The sequence below is a fragment of the Musa acuminata genome, chromosome BXJ2-3, assembly GCF_036884655.1.
Source record: "Musa acuminata AAA Group cultivar baxijiao chromosome BXJ2-3, Cavendish_Baxijiao_AAA, whole genome shotgun sequence".
NCBI lineage: Eukaryota > Viridiplantae > Streptophyta > Magnoliopsida > Zingiberales > Musaceae > Musa > Musa acuminata.
In genome coordinates this window covers 44,266,744-44,283,220 of record NC_088340.1, presented here as the reverse complement: position 1 = coordinate 44,283,220, position 16,477 = coordinate 44,266,744, and the positions used below count along the sequence as shown (strand labels likewise).

General features: G+C 37.3%; 1 protein-coding gene and 1 pseudogene across 2 annotated transcripts; both read right to left on the bottom strand.

Annotated features, from left to right (window-relative positions):
- Nucleotides 1-638: 638 nt before the first annotated feature.
- On the bottom strand, nucleotides 639-9,998 carry LOC135607651 (dolichyl-diphosphooligosaccharide--protein glycosyltransferase subunit STT3A-like; annotated as a pseudogene).
- An 888-nt stretch (nucleotides 9,999-10,886) lies between these two features.
- LOC103975062 (ultraviolet-B receptor UVR8-like) lies at nucleotides 10,887-15,253 on the bottom strand. 2 transcript variants are annotated; one of them, XM_065101584.1, is made up of 5 exons: nucleotides 15,094-15,253; nucleotides 14,809-15,003; nucleotides 13,239-13,274; nucleotides 13,003-13,130; nucleotides 10,887-12,532 (listed from the first exon to the last, which is right to left on the bottom strand). In XM_065101584.1, the coding sequence occupies exons 1-5, from the start codon at nucleotides 15,149-15,151 to the stop codon at nucleotides 11,228-11,230; spliced, it is 1,722 nt and encodes a 573-aa protein (XP_064957656.1). In that variant the 5' UTR covers nucleotides 15,152-15,253; the 3' UTR covers nucleotides 10,887-11,227. The 2 variants fall into 2 exon arrangements, with proteins under 2 accessions (XP_064957656.1, XP_064957655.1); XM_065101583.1 differs by lacking the exon at nucleotides 15,094-15,253 and having other exon boundaries at nucleotides 13,003-13,122; nucleotides 14,809-14,949.
- Nucleotides 15,254-16,477: the final 1,224 nt, after the last annotated feature.

The window sequence follows — 16,477 nt, the reverse complement described above, 5'->3', positions numbered from 1 at the left end:
GTGCAAAGATCAAAGGCTTAATCGGATTCAACCACTCCCTCGGAACGTCGAATTAGAGCGACTGCCTGATCAAGAAGAAGGACATGAATGAACAGTCTGTCGAACCATCGAGTTCATGCACCGAAAGCAACCGACAGCGGATCAAGCGACGACGAATCGAGAACAAGGCGGTAACCACGAGAGCAATCGGCACACCAACAAGGAAGCTATAAGAAGAATGCAATCCATCGATAGGGTTCAGAAGCTTACCTCCACCGATTCCGCCTGACCGAGCGAAGCATGGTCGTGATGAAGCTGAATCCCATCGCCTCACCATCGTCAGCGTCCGTTCCGGGGAGCATTATTCAGAAGGGGCAGAAGCGGAGGGCGAAGCGAACAAAAAAGACGGAGATCGCGAGAGACGATGGAGATAGTTTGTTGCGAGATACTCTTTCGTTTTGTACGACGAGGCGGGGAAGGTTTACCTATACCGCCGAGGGACACCTTTTGTTTTAGTGCTTTTACATATGTAGCCTTGTCAATAGTGGAAATCGCATATTTTACTCTCTTTTTTTTTCTTTTGGTAAATCTTAATACAACATACATGTCTTCTTACCTTTGATACCATAAAACATATTCACATTAATTATGCATATTCATGCATAAAAACATTTGATATTTTATTTAGACAGATATAAATGTCACTTAAAGTTTCAATTTAGCTACATTTCATAGAGATCTACACGGACATATACAGACGTGTACTTGGAATTTGCAGGTACATATAGAGAGAGACATATGAGTATCATCTTGATGTATGGATATGAGGTTGCCGATGGCAATTTCTGCTATTTCTTTCGAGGGCATCGATCGTCGTTACAAGGCGGAGTACACTAAGGTTGCGCAGATGAATCACATCGCATGACAAATGACTAGATTTCAGGTTTCCATGACCAATAAAAAATGCTATGATGTAAAACAAAATTAAGCAATAAGAAACATACATTAGGAAGGTGTGATAAGACCCGTAACCTCTGTATTCGGTCATGCATCCGCCCGCTATCAACTGCTCTATCACTCTTGTAATAATTCATGTGCAAGTCCTTTTACACTATGCTGGAAGGTCATTCCGCTTTACTTAATTCACTGCCAGGGGTTCTTCCTTTTTGTATTATTACCAATCCTTTTCGATTTGCTAGTAGAGTTCGCTTTGGAATTCTGCAAACGAGAGAGAGAGAGAGAGAGAGAGATGAGTTGGCCAGGAATCCTATTCTTCGGGGGTTTCAATTTGTAAATACGAACCATCCAATGATGTGTAGTGAACACCTGCGCCAACCACAACAGCCAGTGAAGTAACACGATGCTAATACAAGAGCATTGCAGATTTGGTAATCAAGAATCTTGTCATCTTAGCATCAGACTTCATAGATGGTATGGAAAAACAAAAGCAGTTCTTCCCAATGGAAACATAAACACAACAATGAAACACTATCTAACACAGGAAATAAGTCGGAAAAAAACTTACCTCCTCAAAATGGGATAGCTTGAAATGTTTCTTCCCTATTTCAGTCCCCCTGACTCTATCAAAACCTTTACCATCTGTTTCCACAAACCTGGAAACAAGCAAGAGGAATGATAATAAACTTTCTGAGTACATAAGATTTCAGATTATAATTGCCAACCTCCAAAGATGACCAGAACATATTTGACATTCAGGGAATTGAATATCTCCCAAGCTGGCTTCTCTGGAGAAGACATAGCAGTACCTACAGTTGCGATATGAGTGTTATTCCAGGTATTATTATCAACAATGACTGTACGATTTGCCATTGCAGTTGTTTGGTAACCATAGTCCCACCAAGATGCCACCTGCACAAAATGTACTGTTTAAGAAACTTGATTCATGCAAAGCATTCTTTGGAGATTTTTGAAACATACATAGTCTCTGAATCTTGTACACAAGAATATTCGACTTTTGCTGTTGATGTGGCTTCAGGCAAGCAAGCAACAGGAAAAAAAAAAGCATTTTAGTAATCCACTTCCCAGGAAGGCGATGCTAAAAGGCACCACATACCGGGTGTGAACATGTTGGAGAAATTGAAGTGCCTTTGTATCGATTAATTGCTATGTACCAGACTAGTAAGAAATATAACCATAGGCAGCTAAAATCATAAATCTTATTCGAATAATTGACGTGGTGTTTCATAAACTCAACACATTTTTACATAGTAAGACCTTAAAGTATAAAATGAACGTATACCCTTTACCAACTGGCACCACCCGAAGATGAGTGCATTAAATACTTATTGCCTTCAAGGTTCAGAAAATAAGAGATTTCTTCTCCTGAAGTAGAGATTGATTGCACATCAGTAAACAACCTTTTTAAATTCCTGCAGGTTACAGGTTTAAAAGGCTACATGTCTTGCTTCTCCAGCATTTACAGAAAACATTGATCTAATCATACAATCTAGTGAAAGGTGAACTTGGCAGCTGCCAACAGCCACACTTCAACACCAGAACTGAGCCCTTGACCACATGGCCATCTCTTGGGTATTAGAAATAGAGTCGGTTTATTATATTCCATTTTGGTTATTATTATACTCTCTCTCTCTCTCTCTCTCTAATCTAGTGAAAGGTGAACTTGGCAGCTGCCAACAGCCACACTTCAACACCAGAACTGAGCCCTTGTCCACATGGCCATCTCTTGGGTATTAGAAATAGAGTCGGTTTATTATATTCCATTTTGGTCATTATTATACTCTCTCTCTCTCTCTCTCTCTCTCTCTATAAAAAAAAAAACAACAACAAAAGTTCAGCAAAACAGAAGGATGTCATCAGTTCTAATGCACATTTCAAAAATTAATTAGATAAAATTGGACCATAAAATAATTCAATCTTCTTTGTTAATATACATAGCATGAGGCATAAATAATTATAGGGATCATAATTTAGTCAAATACTCAAATTGGTCCTTATTGAATGGTATTCACTGATCTGAATGCCAATCAGTGCACATACCGAACCATTTTGCATTGTCCAGGATTATTCCAAGCGCACCACCCAATATGGTTACTGTGTCGGGCATACCACATTGTTTTTGACCGATAAACCTAGGTGTACCAGATGGCAAACACACCGTCAAATACTCATTCTGACTCGCTCCTCCAACCCATTTAAACATCTACATAGCCCCTGTTTACATCTACATGGGTATTAAAGACAGTTTTTGACATATTTGTTATGTATTGATCCTTAATAGGTGTTAAATACAAAATGTTTAATCATTATTGGAGCTAATACATAGAAAAAAATATTAAAAGGGTTTGGAGGGCTCCAACTAGAAACCATCAGCTCAGCCAGTCTTGGCTGGTACTAGTCCATACTGAGTATCAATACAGTAAGGTACCAGTGAGGTTGACGACTGGTAGATATCTCACTAAGATTTGAAACCTTGATTATCAGAATCGATAATAACATATCCAGATTAACTGCCGCAGCAACTACTACTAGTATTAGTGTGTAAATTCAGAAAAGTTACAGCAAAAAAAAACTAAAGATGCGAATATAGTATTTCATGTCCATATTTATCATCAAAGACATGAAAGGCAATCTCCAGTTATCTAAATAAACAAGGCTCTCCTATCCTTCTTTTAGTCTCCCAACGATGCAAGTAAGTAACGACCCAGCATTAAAATAAAGCTGGACGTGTTCATTATCTCATTCATCACATCTTTCTTGCTATATACTAAGAAAAGCATCAATGGAGGACTACAAATAGCATAGGTACATCTAACAATGCACATCTGCTCCTCTTCTATACCTACAAAGCTACAACTAAATTTCAATTGCAAAACACTTGAGCACAAACACAAAAAAACATGCAGAATAGACCAAAGAAAAAGGCAAAGAAGAATAACCTTATCATCAACATCAGTATTATGCCTCAACCATGCATAGGCTTCACGAAAATCATCAAAGACATGTAAACCGTCATGCGAGTGAGATGTTAGAACAATTGATGGGGCAGAATAAGCTTCTGCTGCTGCCCATACACAGTGAACCTACAACAAGTAACAGTAGACCTTCAGTTCAAGATCAAACATCCAGATAAAACACAATACTGGAGAATTTACAGTATATTTACATAGAAGGAGAAGGATATATCAGGCAGCAAACCAAAAAATTATTTCTAACATTTATCAACTTATGAGTATGCTTTGTGGCACATCAAACTGATAAGTCGGAATCACTTTTTGTTGTTATTTATTGACTTTTAAATTTTCTCTGTGAGTACTGATGCTAAAAGTATGACAGTACCAAATTTAAATGGCCTAAGACCATAATCAGATACAAGCAGTTAAAAAAAAGTTCTTTAACCCAATGAGAATGTTCATTAAGCATGACAAAGAAACAAATCCACATTCATATAGTTATACAGACATGAATAGCAAAATAATTTAACATATCTTCAATCACTGTGAAATTTTCCTCACTTGTAATATAGTAGTGCCACGTATAAGTCGAGACAATATTTGACTGAGTTAAGAATGTTGCACACATATATTACTATAAAGAAATGTAAAATGCATCTTGGCAAAATAAATAACGTATCAAATTCACATTGCCATGAATCTGAGAATAATTTCAGCAGAAAATCTTAAATAAAAAATTTTCATACCACATAAATGGCACCAAGTATGATCAACAGAAGAATGGCAACCGCAGATGCCTCCAAAGACAACACCAGAAGTCTTTCTGCATTTAGAGGCCTATTAGGAACCATTTCAACAATTTCCTTTTCTTTCTTCCGATTCTTCCTTGATGGTCTTTCTTTTGGTGCAGATTCAGATTTAACTGTTGCTGCCTTGGTATCAACCTTTACGACATCTTGACTGGAATTAATATCCCCTGCCTTGAAACTCATATTGTAACAGCAAGAATTAAAGGAAACCTTATACAAAAACCATGAAGTTTTAAGCATATTTTTAAAAATTTGAGCAATAAGAGAATAATCCACATCTTAGTCACATACACCAGAAGGTAGACTTTCAAACATCTTTGGCAGCTGAAGTTTAATTGACCGTGTGAAGACATCAAAAGCTTCAGAAAGTGCAATCCCGGACATAATGCATGCAGCTGGAGCAAGAACAAGCATAAGGCGCACCTGACAAAATGTTGCAGATGATAATGACAGACTAAAATGTTTTAAGTTAGATCTTTCATAGTCACACAAATAAGCTAGCCCAATGTTTTCTATGACTATTTAGATACCAGCACAGATAGCCTGCTTATCTGGATTAGTTTTAGGTCCTTTCTTCTGTAATTGTACTTCTGTAGCTTTGCCATAGTAGTCCTCGTACATATTTGCGTTATCCTTATCTCTAGCTTTAAATGGTGCTTTTTTTTGGTTGAATTTATCTATTACATAGAGACATGGTTTCAGTTAAATTTCCCATGTTCACTCTGCTGGATGAGGAATTATTTACAGTTTTACACATTTCAGTAGATCCAGAGACAAAGATTGCACATATTGGTTATCGCTGAGTCATGCCAGCACAATGCTGGCACAACGCCTACTTGGGCGCTTACCAGGAAACTAAATGGCTATAACTAAAAATTCAAACCTATTATATTTCATAATGGTTATCATGTTAATATAGGGTAGTGCATGTCCTTGTCAATGGATTATGCGTTCTCAAGAGAAACAAGACATTAAGATTGATCATAGAAAGGTCTATCTATGTTTAATTTGGTAGATACGTCAAAAAGTTATTTTGTCCTTAATTGAGGACTGTTCCAGTAGACAAACTATCTATCTGTTTACCTTTATCATAATATACTTGAACAGGATCCAGTTTTGATTTTACAACTAAATGGCATCAGCAGAATCAATTAATATATGTCCATAACTATAATTCACAACCATCACCCTTCAATCTTGCGGTGTGTTTCTTGCTAACATTGCAGCATTTATTGTGAAGGATTTATCAATTATATACTATAAATGGACAAGTACTGAAATTAGTAGTAATCAACTTCAGGAGTAGATGCTTACGGATCAAGAAGACTCAAGCTACGCCCACTCCAACCTTTTGTTGGGCTAGAGGCTACCAATGCTAAAAGAATAGCTATAACTGCACAACAAACAGCACTGAAAAAGAAGTTTCTTAGAGAAACAGAATGTGATATTAGATAAGATTATTTTATTCATGCAACTATTCAGCACAAATTCAAACTGCCACAATTAACCTACAGATAACATGGAAACTGCAGAATGTGACTTACATGCCAATCGTCACAACAAGTGTCATAGCCACTTTAAACATTTTAGGAGATAGAATTCCTTTGATATAATAAACAAGAGCAACCACATGCATTATTATAAAAACCTGCAGATTTACGGACAAAGTTAGCATAAGTTCATTAAGAATACAACTTTAAGCTACATAAACCATGTTTGTAGGAAAGTAAAGGCATATACTTATAGCAATAAATTGCACCAAAAGTATGTGTGATGATATTAAGAATTAAAACTTAAAAGTACAAAAGGCACACACTTCTAGCACTACATTTGTATCACCAGAAAACACCGGTGCAATAATATTAGCAATGTATATACAAATCAACCATGTTAACAACACAAGTAATCATGATGCCAATAAAGGCCAATTATTTTCTATTGGTCCCTTGAGAAGGGACCTCCAATAGCTCAGCCAAAGTATCCTCATCCCAGAAACTACATATAACCTATGACCCAATAAGATAATAGATTAAGTGGTAACTAATCTGTAAAGTGAGCTGACTATAAATAGCCACGAGCAGAGGATGGTTAATAACTTAATATGACTTGAAAATCATCCCATTAGTGAATTAGTAGGCCATGTGTGCAGGAACCTAAAATATGTGGGCACATTTAAACAAATTAAGCATCATCAAACTTCACATGAGACATGAATCTTAGAAAAGAATGAATGGAGAAGTTGTGATGAGAAAGTAATAAAAGAGGCTTGTTCATCATTTGCTAAGGCATCTAGAAAGCATGTAAAAATAGCATAACACCAAAAAATTTAACAAAAAATAATGACATTGAACAACAAACCAAAAATGAGGCAAAATGCTCTGATGTCATCACTGCATTAAAACCAACCACAGGCACCAAGGATGCCAAAAGTGTACCCAAAACAACCTGCAAATATGAGCTATTTTAACTGACTGAAATAAAATTTCATTCTTATAGAAGTATTTCATGAATAAAGAAGTCAATAAAAGCAGATACCAGCATAGGACGACAACTACTTACCAATGGGGCATAGGCAATGTACAAACGTGAAGAATAACGACCAGTTATAATACATAGAAGAACATGCATCGGAATAAGGTTAATGATGAATGTATAGCCTCCCCAAGAGCACACCTTTAAAAGATAAGCACACTATCATCCAATTTGCTTAGGGAACAGTTCCAAAGTCAAAATGAGAAGAGTACACTTTACCATGTAAAAATATGATAGAGCATTTAGGGTAGCATAGAATAGTGACCCCGTATTTAGTGTCTGCATATGATTCATGATGTCAGCAGATTGTGTATAACATAAAATATCAATTCTCATACAGTTCAAGCAAACAATATTTCAAAGAGAATGGCTAAATGACCACCTAAACTAGTTATCATCATGAACTTGGAACATGATTTCTTCCCACAGACTTTGACCTAGGTTTTACCTTGATATAAAGATAAAATGTGAATATTAAGGCAAATATTGCAACGGCTTCATTGTCGTAGCTGCCAGCCACAGATCTTGATATATATGAGGGCACCTGCACATAGAGGAAAAAGAATGAATCTTTTTTTATTTTCTTCTTTTTGTGAGATCTGAAAGAAGAAGCCAGATAAAGAAGCATATGACAGTGTCAATAGGCTGAAACGGGAGGGCCACCAGGTTTTTTCCAACTTGCAACCCAGATATGAGACACATCAAAAGAAACACAAGAAAAATGATGTTTCTAAAATCTGAGTAGAAAGACATAAATGAAAGACAAATCTCACTTTTCTTTTCCAGGATACTTATAGTGCAGCAGACTGATCTATCGTGAATTTACGGTCTTTGTACATATAAAACGATGGTGAAGAAATTAGAGATTAGGATTTGCAGGATTAACAAAACCAAAGTCGCTGTGAAACAATTTGAGATATAAAAACTGCACATGCTAAAAGATTCTTTCACCTAAATGACACTTAGATGATATAGCTTTTCCAAAAACAATACAACTAGAATATAAGAGATGAAAATTTGCAAAAACCATAATAAACAAAGATAACAGATAACAGTTTGTTACAAAAACTAAGACATATTCATTATGAAAATAAATAGTATCATATCAAACAAAGATATTATAGTAATAAACAACTATTATATACACATCGAACAAAAAGATTTCAGATATGTATTTTCATTGCTCATTTTCCACAAATACATGAGTACAGAGTTACCATTGCCAACAGGGCTGCTGCAGTCAATCCAGCTCCGGTTCCCTTAACTTCCTGTAACAGAAACATCAGAAGCATAGCAAAGCAAGTAACTACCAGGAATTGGAGAAAGATGAAAGGCAATATAAATAATGTATAATGGTCTACCTTTGAGAAGGTATGTAGCCCAAGCTGCATTAGCTGAAAAAATTGGAGCAGTGAATACACAGACAGTCTCCACTGACAGAGGAATGTTGAGGTTATTCAGCAGCCTGCAATCACAAAGCAAATAATTACATTACTATTCGATTAAGAGTCTGATGACAATCTAATTCTCTAATTCACATCTGGCATACGTACCACCATATGGAACCTGCTGTTAGTGTCAGAACAGGGTAAACAGTTCCACCAATTACACAACCAAGTGGATACCTATGGACAAGAAGTGAATGTATGAATTCAAGGCCATATTAATCATCCTTGGAGTTTCTGAAATTTGAGTAGACATATCTTTTTGATACAGTACCAGGTTCGATCATCAAACCAATTCCAGAAATCATATATTCCATTCCTCGTAAGAAACTGAAACAATAGTTGATAAAATGAGGAGCAGATGTATCATTTAACATGAAAAAGAGCTGAATTGCAAAAGTAATATGGACAACTGTAATAACGAAAGCCTAAAGATCCTCCTTCCATAGTGTCCTAAAACCAGGAAATTTTCATATACAGCGTAATTGAATGATACTAATTGTGTTATATAGTTCTTCTGTCTGTAATAACGAAAGCCTTTGTGCTAAAAGATCTTCTATATCATATATTGAATGTTGGGTTATAAGTTACATTATGCTTTTTCAAAATGAAAAAGGTGAATTATTTCCTTGTTTTACATATGAAAAGAACTGATACCTTGCTTTTAGTACAATAAATCCATTCAACGATAAACAACATAAGGTTCAGTATTCCAAGGTCTCCTAACTCGAATGTCCTAAGGTATCAAAAATCAACTTGTGGGAGGACCATATCCACAGAATCGATAAACAATCCTCAAATTCAGAAGGAGTTACAGAACTAGCTCCATTAAAATAAGCAATCACATCAGCGAGCACGAGAAGGGGGATGAAGCAAAGATAAGCTCAAAGCTGTCATACCTGAGTGATTCTGTAGTTGAAGTATGGACCAAACTCGTGAATCACGCTCTCATACTTGATGACCTACGAGTTCGATTCGAACAACAGCTACATACGTCAGTAAACCAGGAAGGAAGACATCCTAGTCCAATCTTACACTCTCGAGCTCAGATCTAGAGTCGAGAGATCGAGGATTGGAGGACTTACGGAGAAGAGGCGGATCGAGAAGGCAAGGATTCCGATCAGGAGCAGGATGAAGAAGCCGAGAACGCGCCCGATGGCCTTCCTCAGGGTTGCTTCCCCCGCCATTGACGGTGGAATAAGCAGGGCAGCGCGCCAAGGGACGGGAGAGGAGACCCCGACGAAGACTTCATCAAGGGTTCGGACTCAGCGAGAGGTTTCGCGGTCCGAAGAAGCGCCTAAATGGTGCTCCGGATTTCGGTGGGTCAGATATTAGTGAGGATAATTTTATCATTTTAAAAAAGTATTTTGAAAATTAAAAACTTGGATTTTTCGCATGTAATCGCCAACGAAACTGTGTTTTTTTGTTTTTTGTTTTCATTTGTTTGCTTCCTCCGTTCTGCAGATCAACAGCTGCTTTTCGGAGTCTTTGATGTTATTGTTGTGTTCACGAGCTAATTACATATTATTCTCTCTAACTAATTATCTTTTGTATTTTGATTCTTACATTTTAAAAAATTATATTAATATTTCTATAATTATATAAATAAAATATTTTAAATTTATTTATCATGATAATATTAATTTTATTAAAAAAAATAAAAAATAAAAAAATAAAAAAATAATTTTAATATTCCAATCGATAGTAACAGACAACAACGTCGTTGGAGGTTGCAAGTAGCTATTACATATAAGGAGAACACCGACGAGAGGTGAGGACCGCTTGGAAACTATGTCCACGCCGGCACATAAACAGAGCAACCCTCACCTCTCGTCATCATTGTATTCATTCACAACAATCATCCGCGACCCCCAACGACATCGTCATCCATTATCATCGATGTTATCCGTCACCATAACTAAAACGTTAAAATTATTTTTTTTTATATTTTATTTTCATGTTTCCATTAATAAAACCAACTACATTAAAATAAATAAACCTAAATATTTTATTTTTATAATTATTGAGATGACAATATAATTTTTTAAAATATATAGATTAAAATATTAAAGGTAACTAACTACAAAGAAATAATATGTAATTAACCCTTGTGTCCGCTAGTTCTAATTGGCATCATTCATCATCTTCTTCTCACCAACCAACAAGATGAAACATTTCTAAGAGAAATATTAGATGAAAACATAACATGCTTAAGTTATAGAAGTCCTCAACAACCTTAATTCATCCACAGATGACCACAAAGTCGCGTAAGTCCTTCGCTCATACAAAGATGATGCATTCTACAAATTTTGATATAGTCAAGACAAGAGTGAAACCAACTACACAAATCAAAAAAGGCACAAGAACAAGACTCGGTTTTAAATCGTCGAGCTTTAAATGATTTATTGCAGCCTCAAACTTATATAAGAAGTGGAGAATATATATATATATATATATGCTGATAGTATGCTGATATTTATTGCAGCCTTTAAATGACGATAGTATGCTGAAAACAGCAAAACACTGCACATTAAGGTGAATGATGTTGCCTCCCAGTGGATAGAGAAACAAGGCACTCCTTGACAAGTTCTCGTACTCTCCTCTTCATCAGCCTGTCCTTCACGGTAGACAGCATACTGCGATAGAACATCTCCATTCGAATTAGCTCCTCATCATCGGCCTTTTCCAGTACGTTCTCTAATTCCTTTCTGACATCAAAGACACCAGAGTCTTGCAGTGACTGCGGAAGTCTTCGCTCATCGAGTGGCTTTCTGAATATAGATAAATGCAGCAGACCAGCATAACGTTCCATAAGAGTCAGCTTTGTCTTTAGAAAGTTCAATTCCTCCGTTACCGCAGACAGTTTGTGGTCCATCTCGACAGTTTTTCCAACTTCATGGTCTTCGGTCTTTGATATCAGGTCATCTGTTTTTAATTTTTCATCCTTGAATACCGTATCGAGAGGTGGCCACATTACAGCAGAAGGAACATAACTATCAGCTGTCTGACCTCTCCCCAGGACCCCACTTCGGCCTCTACCCCATGCCCAAAGCTTATAACCATTGTCAGAAACAAGAACTGTATGGGCTGCTCCACAGGCAACTTGCATGGGACCTGTAAACCTGAATCCGTTGGTTTCAGAAGCCCGAATTCTCAATGGGAGGTATGCATCACCAGCATCAGTTCCCGTGAAGCTAGCATCCGGGCATAATCCAAGCCCTTTCTCCATTCCCCAAGACCATACATCACCAGCTGATGACACAACAGACGTGTGAAACAAACCACAATCAAGAGAAATCAGGAAAGCATCTTGTGGTAAAGCATCTACCGTCTGTGGCAAACATATGCTCTTCGTAGTCCCATGACCAAGCTGCCCATTTTCACCAAGACCAAATGTCCAACACTTTGATTCGATCTCCTGGTTATATGACTTCTTATTAGTGAGAATAGCAGTATGAAATGCTCCACAAGCGACTTCATAAACCACCCAGGAGGACTCCTCGTTGAAAGTCGAGATGACTTCAGGTCGTAGTCTGATTTCCTTGTCACCTAACCCTAACTGACCATGATTGTTATTACCCCAAGCATAGCATACGAGATCATCCCCTCCAGTGTAGGTTTCTCCAGCACTAACTACAGCAACCACATGTTCATTTCCACATGCCACCTTGACGACAGTATGGCCATGGAAGTTCCACACAGGTAGAGGAACACTGCTACTAGAAAGGCAAAATTCTCCATCGTCATTAGCCTGTGGACAGTTTCCCCAGATCCATAAAGACCCATGATCATCTATTGCAAGTGACATCATTCCTCCTGCTTTGACAGCACAAATCTGCATGGAAGACACCCAAATTAGTCCTGTGAGAGTACTAATAGAACAATAGGATCATCACCAGAATTCAATCATTCACACTTGCATATAATTCCTCATTTTATCATTGTTTTGAAGGGTGGCATGTGGATGCAATCCCTTAATGGTCCTTGTCTGCCAGTTGGGTTAAGCTGCAACCCAGGTTGCAACTTATGTGGATGACACTATATCTATGTGGTCATATATACAAGTCAAATTAGACTAAGTGGTGCATATGTATGGTTATCTTCTTTCATTTTGTTTATTGATATTAATTTTCTATATATTTTCTTTCCCCTTGTAGTTCAAATTTGTTAGAAGGCATGGATCTCTTCAGCATTAATTATCAATTAATTTGGCAAATATATTCAAAAAGGTTTGTGATATGGATGATCAAATTACTGTTTATAAATTAATAATCCCCTGCAATCAGAAAGCTTCAGTGATATTACCTTTAAAGAAGTTCCTGTGTGATCTGCACTTGATTCCTCTGTCAAAGAGTCAGAAGAACCCAATTCCTTGAAATGTTCTATCAAGCAAGGAACTGAGCAATTTTCCTTGCCATGACCAAGCTGGCCATCCATATAATAGTCAAGGGCCCAATAACCACATTGTCTTATATATTAAAATTAAAATCAAGCAGAGGTATCTTCATATCCAAGACAAATGATCAGATCACAAAGGATACAGACATTATAGCCCCAGGACCAAACAGAACCATCATCTGGCAATTTCACAATAAAAGAAATGAGCTGTGTAGCATCAACATAGTTTGGAATAGGATTATCATCACATTGCAAATAGAAAAGTTGTGATTTTAAAGTTTCAATTTTCAAGTTGAAACCATCACGCAGAAAGATATATGCAGATGAGAGTATTAACAATTTTCATGCCTCACAAAGTTCACTCTGGATAAATAAGATAAATTAATCGTTAGAAGAATCAGATTGAGAGCTTTTAAACTGTCAAAATATGCTAGATCATCAACAGATAATAACTTAATTATTGCAGGTGCACTCTCCTCTAGCATCTGATTAATAAAATTTGTCCAATATTAAACTGAAAATGCTGAAAAAATCATGATCAGATCCATTATGCAGCAAGTGAAGGGTATCTAAAAGTAGCATCAGCATTACAAGGCAAAAGTTCCTAGAACTTTGGCACTCAGCAAAGATACAGATATTACAAGAAGACAGTTGACTGACAATAAGGTTCCCATCTGTGTCAATTCTTCACCAAAAACAGGAGTTTAGTTTCATGGAAATGACGAAAATAAGTGGAAGATGGCGAACCAGAATTTCCAGCCAAGCTATCATATCTTTAAACTAAAAGTGGTATAAATTAAGGCTGAAAGAAAAGGGAGGCATTGACTGACAATAAGGTTCCCATCTGTGTCAATTCTTCACCAAAAACAGGAGTTTAGTTTCATGGAAATGACGAAAATAAGTGGAAGATGGCGAACCAGAATTGCCAGCCAAGCTATCATATCTTTAAACTAAAAGTGGTATAAATTAAGGCTGAAAGAAAAGGGAGGCATGATAAATATTTTAAGCTCATAATCTATCATAGTCAGTCATAGATGTCAGTAGTGCCAGAGAAGTGCCTGCAGAGAGTATGCTTTCAGCACCCAACCTACAGACCAACTAAATAATGTTCAAAATTATACAAATTTTTAATGACTTGCTCTAGAACAAATCTAATGATTACATAAGTGATCAAAGGGAACATTAGCAGGATTAAGCCCCAGTTGATTGTAAGGTCTTATAAAGGGGTAAGCGCTTACAGTACACGTCTTGATGTAACCTAGAAAGGACGTGGATAGCATATGAAGAAACTAGCAAGTTTAGGATTAAGCCCCAGTTGATTGTAAGGTCTTATAAAGGGGTAAGCGCTTACAGTACACGTCTTGATGTAACCTAGAAAGGACGTGGATAGCATATGAAGAAACTAGCAAGTTTGGATGCTCGATTTTACCATCCAGAAGTAATTCACATCTGATCAAGCAGCCATGAATAGGTAATGGTTGAGATAATCTCAGGAGAAGTCCATGGAGCACCGTTCTCAATTATGTTTTTTGATCCATTGATAACAATAATAACTTCGATGTTGCTTTTGGTAGAATTTCCATAAAACACTAGAATTAGTGCCAAGTTTATAGCAGAATCTTCATCAAACACCAGTAATAGTGTCAATTATTTAAAACGATGATGATGATGATCAGAACTGAAAGAAGAGAAGAGAGATTGAACGATGAGAACCTCGCAAGGCAAGGCTGTGGTAAGCACCAGCAGCGATCCCTACGAAATTGGGCTGCGGCGCCTTGAGCCCTCCCTTCTTCCTCTGAGACGAAGCACCGCAGGAGGCGATGGGAACCGGAAAGAGCTCGTCGACGTCCTTGCCGGTGCCCAGCCGGCCAAAAGTCCCCCGTCCCCATGAAAACACGATCCCATCCGCTAAATCCAGTCAGAAAACCAACAAGCGAACCATTCACCAACGGGAAAAAAAAGACGATTATCCTCGGAGACTCGGGAAAGACGTGATACCTGTGAGAGCGAGAGTGTGGGCTTCTCCTGCGGCGACAGCGACGACCTTGCGCGACATGGTCGGACCGGATTGCTTCGTGCGCGAGGGAGGAGATCGCCCGTGCACTAGTTTGCCGGAAGAGGAATCCCCAATTAAAGAGGAACACGATAAGGTTTGCGGACTGAAGCATTATGTAATATGCTCGCAGTCACAGTAAAAAGAAGGGAAGCTAAAAACGCAAAGAATAGAAAAGTGGACACCTCGGATTCGGCCGTGGCAACCAACCCTGTCTGATCTCGGACAGGGTTGGGCCTTCGCCCTCGGTGTATTGACGTGGAGGCAGCGGCAGTGTTCACTAGGGTTTGCACCGGGGTTTTCCTACTCCAGTGGGTCCCGTCCGGTCCTACACATCTAGTGATGGGCGATCCTGTATCCTGTTAGGACCCGACGTGAATGAGCTACACCCACCACATTGTGGATTCCCTTTTTATATCAATGAAGGAATGATGGAATCCATCGTTACTCGAGTGTGAATTGAAAAAAATCTACGTCATATTAAAAAAAATTGAGTTAGCAAGTAACGATGGAATCCCTTTTATATCACATACATGGCTTTCATACATTTAGCAAGTTGGGCACTAGTAATCATGAGTTTAAGGAACGATGGAATCCATCGATATGTATCAATTAAAAAAATCTAACTTATATTAAAAAAAATCTATTACGATGAAAGTATAAGGTCAAATATGTCTAAAACTTATGACTCAGAAAAATTCGACTCAATAAAAAGAAATTCATCATGGTATAGACACAAAGCTAAATGCTCTCGAAACGCGTGAATTTAAAAACCTTACTCGTGTAAAAAAGAAATTCGCTACAACATAGGTGCAAAGCTAAATGTGTTCGATACGTATTAGTCATGAACCCTAATCCACGCAAAAAGAAATCTGCTATGACAAAAGCATAATACAAAATATGCCCGAGTTGCATAAGCCATGTAAAGAAAAATCTATCACAGTGGAGGCGATAACCTGACCCGTGAAAGTAAATCTCAAATTCTCACATGTTAAATGAATTAAACGTCACACAAACAAATGATAGATAATACATTGTCATCTAATATGTTATTACCACATGTGACCTAGAGAGGGAAGAGAAAACAAAACTTCCTTCTTATCATTTATGATAAAAAAAATTAATTATAAATTTAGTTTGGGTTAGTTTAAGTATAAAGATATTAGATTAGAAAACCTATTCCGACCTAAGTCTTCGTACATATAACATCTCAAGAGCTTAATATTCTCATTTTGGATAGTCTTATGTATCTAAGTATGAACTACGTCGAGTTGACTAAGACGTCAATGATATTTTTCTCTAACACACATTAATCATATTAGAAATTAA